The following is a 14,553-nucleotide window of genomic DNA, read 5'->3' as shown; positions in this document are numbered from 1 at the left end:
GGATGCTTAACCACTGAACCACATCCCCAGCTCTCTTTTTTTTTTAAAACTTTGTTTATTTAATTTATTTACGTGGTACTGAGAATCGAACCCAGTGCCTTACACATGCTAGGTAAGCGTTCTACCACTGAGCCACAATCCCAGTGCCCCCAGCTCTTTTTAAATGTTTTATTAGAGAGTTGCTAAGTACCTCACTAAATTCCTGAGATTGGCTTTGAACTCATGATCCTCCTGCTTCAGCCTCCAGGAGCTGCTGGGATTACAGCCATGAGCTACCATGCTTGGTATTTTCTTTCTTTCTTTTTAATAGTGCTTTTTCAGTGAATGTTTTTGCTTTTTAAAAATTCCATTGTTGCTGGGTATAGTGGCACATACCTGTAATCTCAATGGCACAGGAGGCTGAGGCAGGAGGATTACAAGTTTGAGGTCAGCCTCAACAATTTAGCATGACCTTAAGCAACTTAATGAGACCCTGCCTCAAAATAAAAATTAAAAAAGAATTGGGGATGTAACTCAGTACTCTTGGTTTAACCCCTAGTACCACCCCCTGAAAAAAAAATTTAATGTTACCTAATTTACAAATAGGCCCTGAAATCTCCCCCCCCCCCTTATAAAAATGAATGGTTAGGGTGCAGTTTTGATGATTCTCATTTTTTTTTAAAAATTTTATTCTAATTTGTTATATATGACAGCAGAATGTATTACAATTCATATTACACATATTACAATAGAGCACAATTTTTCATCTCTGGTTGTATACAGAGTATATTCACACCATTCATGGCTTCATACGTGTACTTAGGATAATGATGTCCATCTCATTCCACTGTCTTTTCTACCCCCTTGCCCCTTCCCTTCCCCTCCCACCCCTCTGTCCTATCTAGAGTTCGTTTAATCCTCCTATGCTCCTCCTCCCAACTCCACTATGAATCAGCCTCCTTATATCAGAGAAAACATTTGGCATTTGTTTTTTTGGGATTGGCTAACTTCACTTAGCAGTGATGATTTTCTTTTCTTTCTTTCTTTTTTTTCTTCTAATTTTTTTTTAGTTGTCAATGGACCTTTATTTTATTTATTGATCCATGTTGCTTAGAATCAAACCCAATGCCTCATACATGCTAGGCAAGCGCTCTGCCACTGAGCCACAACCCCAGCCCCTGATGATTCTCATTTTTAATCAACAGGCAGCAGCCTTGGGGACAAAAATTATTGATGAAGATGGACTGTTGAATTTGATTCGAACTATGCCAGGCAAGAAGTCTAAATATGAAATAGCAGTTGAAGCTGAGGTTTGTATAAATGAACTTGATTTATTTAAGTCAGAACGTAGAAACATTTCCTATTTCATGCAGACATATCTTATATGGATACAGGTTCATTGGCTAGAAGATTAACTGTTCTTTTACCACAAATGAACTTAACCTTATTTCCTTTTGATTTGGAGGACTCTCTTCAGGATGTCTTCCACGGTGTATTTCCTTGGCTTTCTCAAAATAATATGTAGAGAAAGAGAGGCAGAGAGAGGGCAGTGTATTACACGTATCGACTTGTTAAACTTTCCTCGTATCTCATATTCTTGTGTTGACTTTACAGCAGAAATTACTGCTTAGCAGTTCTTTAAAGGATATGTTCTGGGCATTAGCATGATTAGTGCTTAGTTTGAACTATTAGGGCTTTTTCTGTTGAGACACAAACTCAGCTTGTCTTGGTTTCAGCAAAAAAACAAAAAATGTAGTCAGTTAAGCTAAACTAAGAGCCGAGTGGGTCTTGAGTAGGAACTCAGGGTCCAGTGCTTTCAGAACCCTTTGATTTTCTGTCTCTGCTTCTTTTAGTGTTACCCTCATTCATTCCAGCATTATATAGCTGCTTTTCTCAAAGCAGGACATAGGAGTTCTAGCATCCTGAGATTAACAACTCTAGCACTGTCACCAATGTGGCAAGATGATCCACCCAGTTTATGACAGTTAGAAAAATCTGAGGGGATGATTTGTATTGTGTAACTGTAGTAAAGTTGTTAAAAACAGGAAGTTAACATTGTTTTGGAGAATCTTTCAGTTTTGGTTTCTTTGATGTTTTCCGTTAATTAGATTGAGTTTAATTGTTTTGGCAGGAGTTTCCCAGGAGTGGTATGATATGTACATGATTCCTAGTGCATGACATGTATATAATGCAGGCATGACTTGTTCAGTTAGTTGGTTGACATGGTGCCTGCCTGGTTCTGCACTAGTAGAAAAACTGTTTTCCCCTTTGTAATTGATAACTATCTGAGGTAGATACTTGAAGATGATGCTAAGTGTTCTATTTCTCCTTAAATATTTGTCCATGAGTTTTAGCAGGCATTGATGAAGACATTTAACTATTTTAGAAATTATGATATTATGTACATACCATAATTCACCCTTTTAAAGTGTGTAAGTCAAGTGTTTTTAGTATAGTCACACAAGTGTGCAAACTTCACCACTGCCTATTCCAGAACATTGTCATTACTCCAAAATGAGATCTGAAACTCAGTTGCAGTCACTCATCATACCCACCACTGCAGTTACTAATCTACTTTCTGTCTCTGTGGACTTGCCTATTCTGGACATTTCATGTAAACGGAATCATACAACATGTTGACCTTTTACTTAGCATAATGGTTTCAACGTTCACCTATGTTGTAGCATATATTAGTACTTTACTCCTTTTTATGGGTGAATAATGTTCTACTGTATGGATATGGATTACATTTGTTTATTTGGTTATCAGTTGATGGAAATTTAGTTGTTTCCATTTTTTGGCTATATTATATATGTCATTTAATATAATGTTGCTGTAAACATTTAAGTACAAATTTTTGTGGAGCATTAGCTTTTAACTAGTCAGGAAACTTCAAAAACAAAAAATCTTTTAAATCATTACTCTTTTTTCAAAGTGAAATTGGGTGGAGTTCTTATTACTTAACAGCATGTTCTTACTTTTAGTATGTTTGTTAATTTTTAAAAAAACATTTTTAGTTGTAGATGGGCACGGCACCTTTATTTTATTTACATATTTTTATGTGGTGCTGAGGATTGAATCCAGTGCCTTACACGTGCTAGGCAAGCACTCTACCACTGAGTCACGTTTGAAAGTTTGAAAAGTGGTGATTTCCACAAACCACAGGGTCCATCATTAAAAGACCAACCCAGATTGAGTAACTCAATAATCGAGTAACCTGGGTATCTCAGGTTGCTCTTGAGTACATTTTGCAGCATTGAAATTTTCTGTGTCTCATCAGGTTTCTTTTTCTCTAATTTTTCTGCTTTTTAAGATGAAGAAAGAAAAATCCAAATTGGAGAGAACACCCCAAAAAAATAATCAAGGAAAAAGAAAAAGTAGTCCAACCAAGAAGGAGTCAGAATCTAAAAGGAAGAAGCTAACTCCTAAAAGGGACAGTTCTGTAAAGGCAATAAGAAAGGAGACACAGGAAACAAACGTGCCTCGGAAAGGCCTGGACTTTAAGGAGCAGGTGGCCCAGGACACACAGGGTGACAGTAAGGCTAGGGATTTGGCTGACAGCGGTGAAAGCAAAGTGGAAAATTTGCTCTGGGTAGATAAATACAAGCCAACTTCACTCAAGACTATAATTGGACAGCAAGGTGACCAGAGTTGTGCCAATAAACTGCTACGCTGGCTCCGAAACTGGCACAAGAGTTCTCCTGAAGAGAAGAAACATGGTGATTTCACAACTTCACTCATTTTGTGTGTCTGTCAGCATATAATTGCTCAGTTGCACACATATGCAAAAGGTTAATGGTTGGTTCATTCATCTGTCAGCAAGCTATTGAGTCTTGCTCTAAGCCTAGGTGCTCTACTAGACCCTTGTGGTGCTGTTGTGAACAAAGCCCCTCAGGAGCTCACAGGTGGTAGGGGAGACATATGAACCAGCCATTAAAATGCATTGTGCCAAGTACTGTTAGAGGGGTAAGTACAGGGTGCTTCTGGGGTGGAAGTGTGGGGTCAGGGATGAAGATGTGTGCTCCCATCCTACAGGAATGGATGGCTATGCTAAGGCTTGGAATCCAAGTAGGAGATAGCCAGGTAAAGGGATGGGTGGATTTGGGGTGGGAAAGAGAGAAGAGTGCCCAGAGCCGTATGGTGAAAAGTGTGAATAAGTGGCTGAGGCATGCACACAAAGTAGGCAACCTAAAATCCCAGCAGTGTGTGATTTGCTTTTGGTAAGCTTGATAGACATGTACTTCAGTAGTTTCTATCCTTGTTTACCATGTAATTGTCATGAAAAATGAAAAGTCAAAATATATGTTTAATGTCTAAAGTATTTTTGGAACTGAAGTTTCAGATCATGATATTGGTAGTGTTTTCTTAAGTTTCAGCCATAGCCCTAGAAGACAGTTCATGAAAAATAAGAAAACAAACTTTAGGAGCAGTATAGCAAATCCCCAAAGTGGTAACTGACTGAGTCATTAATGTCTGCATGGCTGCCTGACATTGCAAGCAATGCCAGTTTACTTTATTCATAACCGTTAAATAATGTAATTCTAATGACATAGTTTAAGATTTAGTTAAATTTTTATTTTCTCTTCCTGAAACTGTATAAAACCTACCTTAAAAGGGGAACAAGTATTTTGTATGCCTGGAGAAGACTTTAAGACTACAAATGAACTGTAATCTCTTTTTCTATGTCCATGGATAGCAGGTGCAATCATTTCTCTGTTATTGAGTGTCCATTGGGTCTCTATATGTTCCAGCACCCATATAGTAAGGGTAGGAAGGAAATTCTAGCTTTGAGCTGTGCAAGATAGTTGTAGACTTAGCATCTTTAACTTGTTATTTCTCCTTGTGCTCCTATAACTGATTCTGGTTGTTAGCATTTATTGAGGCAGACCCGAGTCTGTGCTTAGCACTTTGATCCTCATACCACAGTATCAGCTACTTCACTGTTATTAATCTTGATTTTACAAAGCAGAAGATAGACATGGAGGGGTTCAGTCTTGACTCAAGTTCTCCCAGCTGGAGATGGGTGGAGTCAGGCCTGTGCTTTTGTAGAAAAGGAAACTCATAAAACTATTGTTTCATGTCAGAGTTTGAAAGCAAATTAGTTTTGTTCTACAAATTTAGAACTAACCTGGATGAATGCTTTCTGTGGATAGTTCACACATAACCTATTCCTGCCATTCCTGGAATCTCTGTTGGGTGACCCAGGTAACACTCTGAAACTTTTTTTTCTCTGGCAGCAAAGTTTGGTAAATTTGCCGGTAAAGACGATGGCTCTAGTTTTAAAGCAGCATTGCTCTCAGGCCCTCCTGGTGTTGGCAAAACCACCACAGCTTCTCTGGTGTGTCAGGTGGGTACACTGTCACTGTGGTTGGAAATAACCTCCTGTATCAGACAAATGCTAGTGTATAAGATGTGTGTATAAACATGCGGTGTGTATTTTTCTAAAATCCAACTTTTAAAATCTGTTTTGGTTCTGGTGATATTTGTTATTTTCATCCTTTTTGAGATAAATACACTAGTGCCCCTTATCTGTGGGTGATACGTCCCAAACCCCCAGATGGATGCCTAAAGCCACACAGATGGTACCATATTCTACATATACTGTTTTTCCCTATATGCCCTACAGCTTGCCACATAATACCATTGCCATGCAATCTGTCCTCCAAGTTTTATACCATGTTACCTTCTTTGCATCACTACTGTTGTTCTTTGGGCCATTATTAAGTAAAATAAGGGTTATTTGAACACAAGCACTGCCATACTGTTATACTTGATCTAATAAACAGGGCAGTTGCTAAGTGACTAATGGGCAGATAGTGTATACAGAATGGATATTCTGGACAAAGGGCTGACTCACGTCCTGGCAGGATAGAGCAAGACAGCCTGAGCATTCAACATGCTACTCAGAATGGATGCAATTTAAAACTTAAGAATTGTTTATTTCTGGAATTTTCCATTTCATATTTTCAGATTATGGTTGATTAACTGAAATCTCAAAAAGTAAAAAACTGTGGATAAGGGGGGAACTAATAAGTAAAATTTACCTTTGAGCCAGTCATTGTGCTGTTATTAAAGCACTTGGGTACATTATCTTAGATACAGGTTGAACATTCCTAATATGCAAATCTGAAATTGAAAATGCTCTGAAACTCCAAAACTTTTTGAGCATTGCTGAGACACCCAAAAAGTTACAGATTTTGGAAAATTTGTGGATTCCAGGTTCTCAGGTTAAGCATGTTCATCCAGTAAAATGTATGTTAATATTCCCAAATCTGAAAAACCCTGAAACCTGAAACAATTCTGGTCCCAAGCGTTTCAGACAAGGGGTACTCAACCTGTAATGTAAATAGCTGTTACAGACCCTGAAAGATACAAATAACTCATATACTTTTGTGACTATTCTGTGTATTCAGAATATGTCCTCTTATTAACCTCATGTGACAGGTAAAACACATGGGGGCACAATCTAAACCTGGGTGGTCTGACTCGGGTTCCTGCTCTTTATCACCACGTGATTCTGCCTAATTTCTTGTGTCTATTACTGCTAACTCTCTAGACAGTGAGAGGCACTAGACTAGAATATATCAGAGTTCTTGTGTTATCAGAGTAATAAGGGATTATAAATTTATTGCTGGGTTCCCAGTCCTTTGCCACATAAGCTGGTAACTTATTTTGGTCTTTGTTGTATGGATCAGAACATAAAATTTAAATATAAGTGCTTATATATTTTTCACTGTATTTTTTAAAAAAAGCAAAGCAATTTTTTTTCCCTGATATCTACATTTATGAGCACTATTTTTTCTCCCTTGGTATCATTCCTTTTTTGTTTATAATGAAGAATAAGGCATTTTTAAAGCTAATCAGTTTTGGAAAATGAATCAGAATAACTTGGATTTTCCTGATTAAAGAGGAAAATTGTATTTTGGGATAGTTTGGCAAAGAATGACTTAATTTCTAATTTTATAATTTATCCTAGGCAAGAATTACTTTTTGGTATTTTATAATAGATTAATTCTTTATCTGGTATTGAATTCTTGGGATTTTTATATTTAAAATTTTAGGGCTCTAAGAAGCAAACTTTATAAAATTGTTTGTTTAAATATATTCTTCCAGATTAGTGATTTAGTAGCTGAGGCCTTAAGATAGAACTTTCATGTGTTTATATATATAGGTGTGCTGTCTATATGTGATATTTTAAAAAATGACTAATATTTTGAGACATAGTTAAAATCATTGTCTTTTGTGATTATACTTTGTATTTTTACCCATGGTTCTTTATGTGATTTTTGCTTTCTTTTCTTAATGAACTTTTCCCTTTTGTTTGTGGGAAAGAAATTAATTTGCATTGTGATAGTAATGATGTCTGATATTTGGATTAGGAATTGGGATATAGCTACGTGGAACTAAATGCAAGTGACACTCGGAGTAAGAACAGTTTGAAGGCACTTGTTGCTGAATCACTGAATAACACCAGCATCAAAGGCTTTTATTCAAGTATGTGGCTTTTTGAACTGTTATTGTTATATAAGAAAAATAAGTTGATTTTACTGTTTTGTAACCAGTATTGCTGTGCAGCAGGCACCCTGCTGAATCTTGGGGCTAACAAGAAAGTAAGAAAGTCCTCTAGCATAACCCTTATAGCATAATGGTTACCCTGCTTTAGGCTTTGAGGTTTCTGAGACTATGGTAAAATTTTTGCATTTTCATATGATTTTAGGAGATTCACAGGAAAATAAATATAATTCCATGTGATGAATGAGGTAATAAGGCCTGCAGATGAGGAATGATTGTGTTTGGGGTTCTGGCTAAGCTAGCAAGCTGGGAAAGGATGGTATTTATTAGAAAGGCCTGAAGAAAGAGAGATCTATTTGGAGGTAGAAAATGTCATCTCAGGCAAAAATAGTAGAAGAGAAGAAAAAACACAGTGTGGAAGTGTTCACTGTGTTTTAGGCTGTGGCTGGTGGTTCTGAACAGCCAGAGTTCACGGGGAGAATTAAGATGCCAAATTAAGGACTCAACTAACTGTTGAGAGCCGGAGGTGTACTGCTGCTCACCTGCATTCTTGGTGTTTTCAGTGGCAGAAAATCTTTCTTTAATGAAGTTGCTCAGGAAATGTCACTCATGGCTGGTGGGAGAGTTGCCTGGCTGTGTTTCTCAGAGTTTAATTATACACACCTCTAACCAGAAAGTCTAGTTCCTGGTATTCAGTTATTACTATACTGGTTTATGGACTGTTAAATGACGTGTGTGCACACACATGAGGATATTAAGTGTAACTTATAGTAAAAGCTTGGGAGTATGTTAATATTTCATTGGTAGATAGTGAGTAAGTAAATTATGATGCCTTTGTTAAAATGGAATATTAAATAGTCTTGAGAAAAATGAAGTGTTCTAGTTGCGTGCGGTGACACACACCTGTATTCCCAGCTACTTGAGAGGCTGAGGCAGGAGGATCACAGGTTTGAAGCTAGCCACAGCAGTTTAGTGAAACCCCAAGCAACTATCTCAAAATAAAAAGGGTTGGGGATGTATTTCAGAGGTAAAGCCTCCCTGGGTTAATCCCCAGTGTCAACAAAGGAATTGTTCTGTATCTATAGACAAGGGAAAGCATCACCAAAAATATATTAAATGTACATTATTAACATGTATAGAATTTCTCTTAAAGGGTATTTAAGAAAAGTTGTGCTGCAATTGTGTACAATGAATCAAAATGCATTCTGTTGTCTTATATACCTAATTAGAATAAATAAATAAAATTTAAAAGACCCTAAAAAAGGCGGGAGTTGGGGGGGGATTCAAGAGACTATTGTTTGCCTCTGGGAAGGGAAACCCTACAGAAGGGGTGAAAGAATTTCCTTTTACTGCTTACTCTTAAAGCTTTTGAAGTTTAAAATGCGTTATATAATTATTTGTAAAGTAGCAGTTTTTGAACTTTGTTTTTCGTTTTTGTCCCATTCTATTGCGTCTCACCCAGGCTCTGGTGGAGCAGCCCCTTCCATAAGCATGAAACACGCGCTCATCATGGATGAAGTAGACGGCATGGCAGGCAGTGAAGACCGGGGCGGAGTGCAGGTAATGGAAGCATATACTTTTTCAGTTTTACTGCTGATTTTTAGATTTTTAGAAAATATTTATTATGCATTGATATTTATAATAATTAAAGCATATCGTTAGGGAGGTTTTTAAAACCTAAAATATATTGTGTGACATTTTTGTTGTTTAAATAATTATTTTTGTCTTGCAAATTTGTTTTTTAGGAATTAATTGGCCTGATAAAACATACTAAAATACCCATTATTTGTATGTGTAATGATAGAAATCATCCCAAGATTCGCTCTTTGGTTCATTATTGTTTTGATCTTCGTTTTCAAAGACCTCGGGTTGAACAGATAAAGGTATTAAGGTTCTTTTTTTTTTTTTTTTTTTAACCAAACTGTCTTGTTTATTTAAGCTAGATTATGAGTTATAAAAAATTATTAAAGATCCTTCCCTCCTTTTGATTTCCAGGGTGCTATGATGTCCATTGCATTTAAAGAGGGTTTAAAGATTCCCCCTCCTGCTATGAATGAAATAATTTTAGGAGCCAATCAAGATATCAGACAGGTAAATTAAATATATCTTATGGCAGTTGTTGATTCTTTTTCATTAATGCCTTCATTCTTTTTTGATTTGTTCTCTTTTTGATGTACATGAGAGTATTTTGACATATTGTACATGCATGGAGTATAACTTATTAGGATGCCATTCTTGGGGTCGTACATGATTTGGAGTTACCCTGGTCATGTATTCATAAATAAGGACAGGAAAGTTAAGTCCAGTTAATTCTGCTGTCTTCCCTAATCCTCCCCCTTCCTTCCGTTCCCCTTTGTCTAATTCAATGGACTTCTGTTCTTCCCCTCCCCACCCTCCCTTATTGTGGGCCAGTATCCACATATCAGAGAGAACATTTGGCCTTTGGTTGTTTGGGACTGACTGATCTCACTTAGCATGATATTCTGTAGTTCCATCCATCTGTCCTGCTGGGAGGGGAAGCAGCGGTCTTTTCCCATCTTTCATTGTCTAATTTATGATTCTTTCAGGTTTTGCACAATCTGAGTATGTGGTGTGCACGAAGCAAGGCGCTAACCTACGACCAGGCCAAGGCCGACTCTCATAGGGCCAAGAAGGATATCAAACTGGTAAAATACCTATCCATTTTGTAGTTTCTTCCCAAGCGCAGCACTTTTTGTTCATAGGTACTAGCTTAATAGAAGTGGTATTGAGTTATTGTGCAACCCATGGATATTTATAATAAGACACTGTGGCTAGAAGTATTTCTAATTCAAGTTCATTTTTTCCTCAAGGATCGTTAATGTTATGATAAATTTTAAGAAAGGGATAAGTTTTAACTTATACTCATGCTTCAACAGTTACAAAATAGCTTTCCTAGAGTCCCTTATGTATGGCGTTAATTTTTTTTTTGTACTAGGGATTGAACTTGGGTGCCCTACCACTGAGCTATATTCCCAGTCCCTTTTTCTCCCTTTTTTTTTTAAATCAATAGATTATAGTTCTACTTACTGATGGAATTTGTTGTTACATATTTGTACATGCACACAATATAACAATATAAATTTTAATTTGGCCAGATTCTCACTAAGTTTTTATTTTTAGGCAGATTATTACTGAGTTGCTAAGGCTGGCCTTGAGCTTATGATTGTCCTGCCTAAGGCTCCCATATTGATGGGATTACCAATGTGACCCACCTGGTAGCTTTCATGTTTTGAATGGTTTTGTACTATTTGGAATAATTTGTTTCAAATGGTTTAATTTAATCTCTATGAAACCAGAGGTCTGTATCAATTTCCTCTGTGCTTCATTTAACTAGTCAGAATTTATTATTATGTTAGAGCGTTGATTAAGTAATTTTTTTTCTTTCCACAATTTAAGTAATGGATTTAAAAAGAAATTAATATATTTTATTTTTTGATATAGTTTTAGGTTCACTGCAAAATTGAGTGGAAGGTGCAGATTTCTCCTATACCTGTACCACTCCCTCCCCAGTAGGCACAACCTTTCCCTCTGCTAGCCTCCCCTCCTGCCAGCCTTCCCTCCAGAGTGGCCCATTTGTAAATTGTAAAATTGGTGTACATTCTATGGTTTTTTGGTATGTGTCCACTATTGATGTGTCATGTAGGGTAGGTTCTCTGTCCAAAAAAATCCTGTTTCTTTATCCCTTTTCCCCACTTAAGCCCTGACAACCACTAAACTTTTTCCTGTCTTTGTAGTGTTGCCTTCTCCAGAATGTAATATAATTGGAATTACATAGTATGTAGACTTTTGAGGTTGACTTATTTCAGACAATAATATGCATATAAGGTTCCCTTTATGTCTTTTAATGACTTGATAGCTCTTTCTATTTTTTACTTGTTGAGTAATATTCCATTATGTGGATTACCATAGTTTGTTTATCCAGATGCTGAAGACATCTTGGTTGCTTCTAATTTTTGGCAATTATGAATAAAACAACTATAAAAATCTGTGTGCAGGTTTCTGTGTAGATGAAGTTTTTAGTTCATTTGGGTAGATAACCAAGGAGTATGACTGCTGATGGTAAAAGTTAGTTTAGTTTTGTAAGAATCAGACTATCTTTGAAAGTGTTTGTGACAATCCCACCAGCAACCAGTGAGAGTGCCTGTATCATTGTTGCTCTGTATCATTGCCAAACATTCGTTGTGTTCAGTGTTTTAGATTTTGAACATTCTAACAGGTGTGTCCTTTCTTCTTTTCAGGGCCCATTTGATGTTGCCCGGAAAGTGTTTGCAGTTGGAGAGGAGACTGCTCATATGTCACTTATGGACAAATCAGATCTCTTTTTTCATGACTATTCAATAGCACCCCTCTTTGTCCAGGAGAACTATGTGCATGTGAAGCCTGTAGCTGCAGGGTGAGCTTTCTGACTTCTGAGGGGTAGGACAGAGCTGCGAAGGCCACAGATTTGGGAGGGAGTGTCCTGGGGTGTAGATAGTGGTGTAATCCAGACTGGTTCTTTCCTGTAGGGGTGACATGAAAAAGCACTTGATGCTTTTGAGCCGAGCAGCAGACAGCATTTGTGATGGGGACTTAGTGGACAGTCAGATTCGGAGTAAGCAAAACTGGAGTCTTCTGCCCACACAGGTAGGTGTAGGGCTCTCCTTCAAGAGTGGACTTTGAAATTACATAGTATATAGACTTTTGAGGTTGACTTATTTCAGATAATAATATGCATATAAGGATTTTGCTTTAGCCAAAGAGAACAAAATAGTTTTGGGCTCCTACATTATTTAAGATACCAGGTGAATAATATGGCTTTTCTGGAAAAACTGTGATCTGTTATAGATGAAAACACTGTGATCACTATTGTCTGTTTACTAATCTGTCTTTATTTTTCAGTGTTTTTAAAAAATGTTTTTATCTAAATGTATGCTCGGAAAGAGGGAGGCTAGATATTGGTTATAACCAAAGATGTGAATAAAAAAATTTGTTTGCCCTGTTCTACCTTAAGAATTTATTTATTTTTTGTTATTTGTGGTCCTCCTAGAGGGTCACTAAGTAGCTCCTCCTCAAAGGAATGAGTCAGGTCAGGTCAGCAGTCATCTCTGATGCAGGAATTCCAATTTCCTTCTTTTTTGCTAACAAGGCAGCTTTATGTTGGGTACTGTATTTTAGTTGATATCTTTTTAAAAAAATATTTATTTTTTAGTTATAGGTGTATACAATACAATATGCTTTATTTTTATGTGGTGCTGAGGATCGAACCCAGGGCCTCACTCATGCTAGGCAAGCACTCTCCCTCTGAGCCACAACCCCAGCCCATAAGTTGATATCTTTAAGGGAAAGCAGAATTTGGCAGACATTTTTATTTAAGAGAGTTTTGTTTTTAGCATTAGTGGCCTGAGTGGTAAGCATGGGACTTTCAGAAGGCCTATTTTCTTTTAATTCTTCCCACACGTTGCTTGGAAATAGAAAACAAAGATTTTTTCTGGAGACACAGAATCTTTTATGTTTTAAAAGTGTCTACCCCCGCCTTAATAATTGTACCTTTGAGAATTTCTCTTAAATAATTTTAAACACAGAGAAATCTTTTTTTTTTTTTTTTAATACCTTTATTTTATTTTTATGTGTTGCTGAGGATTGAACACAGGGCCTCCTGCATGTGAGGTGAGTGCTGTACCACTGAGCTACAACCCCAGCCCAGGGAAATCTTAATGTATAAAAATATTCCCTAACTTTTTAGTTCTGATAGCAGAAACTTTGAGAAAATCTCCATGTCCAGTAATAAGAGGATTACTTTTGGTAATCCCTTGATGAAAAATTTTATACCCTTTATTATTTGTAGAGATTATCTAATATGAAAAAACATGAGAATATTACTAGAATGAAGCAGGATACAATGTTTATGTGGAGTATAATTCCAACCTTTAAAAAAGCAAAACCCTGACTCTAAAAGGTGTGTCAAGTTCCCTTTTTAATTTTGTCAAGTGCCACTCTAATCAATTCTCTAATTATTAGACTTTCCATATATTAATCTACCTGTGCTGTCAATTGCTTATGTAAAGATAATCCCATTCCACTTCAGCTAGTTCTGTGCTGTGCCATTGGCATCCATGAGGTAACGGGTACGTTGAGGTCATCTGGCTGAGGATACAAGCTTTCTCTGAGCTGTCACATGTTATGGAACAAGGTGTTGATTGCAATTCATTGTTTTCTCTAGAAGTTTCCTTCACCTACAGATCAGAGACAGGGAAAGGGCCTGGCAGCCCTGTAATTAGGTACACTGCTTCATTTTCTGTAGACTATGTTTTAGTCCATTTTCAGTTACTAGTAATGCAATACTACAGGCTGTGTAAGTTTTAAAGAGGAGAGGTCTAGTTAGCTCACATTTATGAAGGTTTAGGGGCCAGTATCTGGTGAGGCCTTCTTCCTGGTCGAGTCCCAAGGTGGCACAGGGCATCATGTGGCATGAGATGGAGAACATGCATGTCTCTGTGTGTGTGTGTGTGTGTGTGTGTGTGAGTGATCTCTCTTCCCTCACCAGCATTCAGTCATGGGGCTTCACCTTAATGACTCTAGTCCAGATCACTTTCCAGGGCCTCACCTCTAAGCAGTATACTTGCATTAAGTTTCTACCCTCTTAAAACCTCACAGTGGGGACTTAAAAACTAAGTCATGAAGGCTTGGTGGACACACTCAAATCCTATCTAAATCATAGCAGCCTTCTGGGAAGCCAACAACTGCTACCGAAGTGACATTGCACTGAATTCAATTCTGGACTGCAATTGATTTTTCCCCCCAGGCCATTTATGCCAGTGTTCTTCCTGGAGAGTTGATGAGGGGGTACATGACCCAGTTTCCCACCTTTCCGAGCTGGCTGGGCAAGCACTCATCCACCGGCAAACATGATCGTATTGTTCAGGAACTAGCATTGCATATGAGTCTCAGGTAAGCAGAATTACTCCATTTCTGACATTTTATGGTGAGGGTATTAGCCTTTATCCAGTAAGATAGCATGAGTGTAAAGATTTGAGCTTTAGTTTTGATTTTATTACTAACATT

The 14,553-nt window shown here is 37.3% G+C and overlaps 1 protein-coding gene across 4 annotated transcripts in view; it reads left to right on the top strand.

Annotated features, from left to right (window-relative positions):
• Positions 1 to 14,553, top strand: part of Rfc1 (replication factor C subunit 1) — a 110,704-nt gene that overhangs the window by 50,433 nt on the left and 45,718 nt on the right. For all 4 annotated transcript variants that reach the window (XR_009227133.1, XR_009227131.1, XM_046450607.2 and 1 more), the window contains exons 12-22: positions 1,185 to 1,289; positions 3,293 to 3,698; positions 5,217 to 5,326; positions 7,359 to 7,473; positions 8,954 to 9,051; positions 9,237 to 9,374; positions 9,487 to 9,582; positions 10,059 to 10,157; positions 11,751 to 11,905; positions 12,018 to 12,135; positions 14,294 to 14,439. Coding sequence is in view for 2 of the 4 variants with exons in the window: in XM_046450607.2 (XP_046306563.1) it covers positions 1,185 to 1,289; positions 3,293 to 3,698; positions 5,217 to 5,326; positions 7,359 to 7,473; positions 8,954 to 9,051; positions 9,237 to 9,374; positions 9,487 to 9,582; positions 10,059 to 10,157; positions 11,751 to 11,905; positions 12,018 to 12,135; positions 14,294 to 14,439 (1,586 nt within the window). In the remaining 2 variants the exon portion in view is untranslated. The remainder of the gene's footprint in view (positions 1 to 1,184; positions 1,290 to 3,292; positions 3,699 to 5,216; positions 5,327 to 7,358; positions 7,474 to 8,953; positions 9,052 to 9,236; positions 9,375 to 9,486; positions 9,583 to 10,058; positions 10,158 to 11,750; positions 11,906 to 12,017; positions 12,136 to 14,293; positions 14,440 to 14,553) is intronic.

This window comes from Marmota monax, unplaced genomic scaffold (genome assembly GCF_021218885.2).
Source record: "Marmota monax isolate L192 unplaced genomic scaffold, Marmota_monax_Labrador192_F-V1.1 WCK01_AAM20220418_F8-fsc00025, whole genome shotgun sequence".
In the NCBI taxonomy this organism is placed as follows: Eukaryota; Metazoa; Chordata; class Mammalia; order Rodentia; family Sciuridae; genus Marmota; species Marmota monax.
Note: the sequence above shows the minus strand (reverse complement) of the source record. Positions and strands in the feature narration are given on the sequence as shown.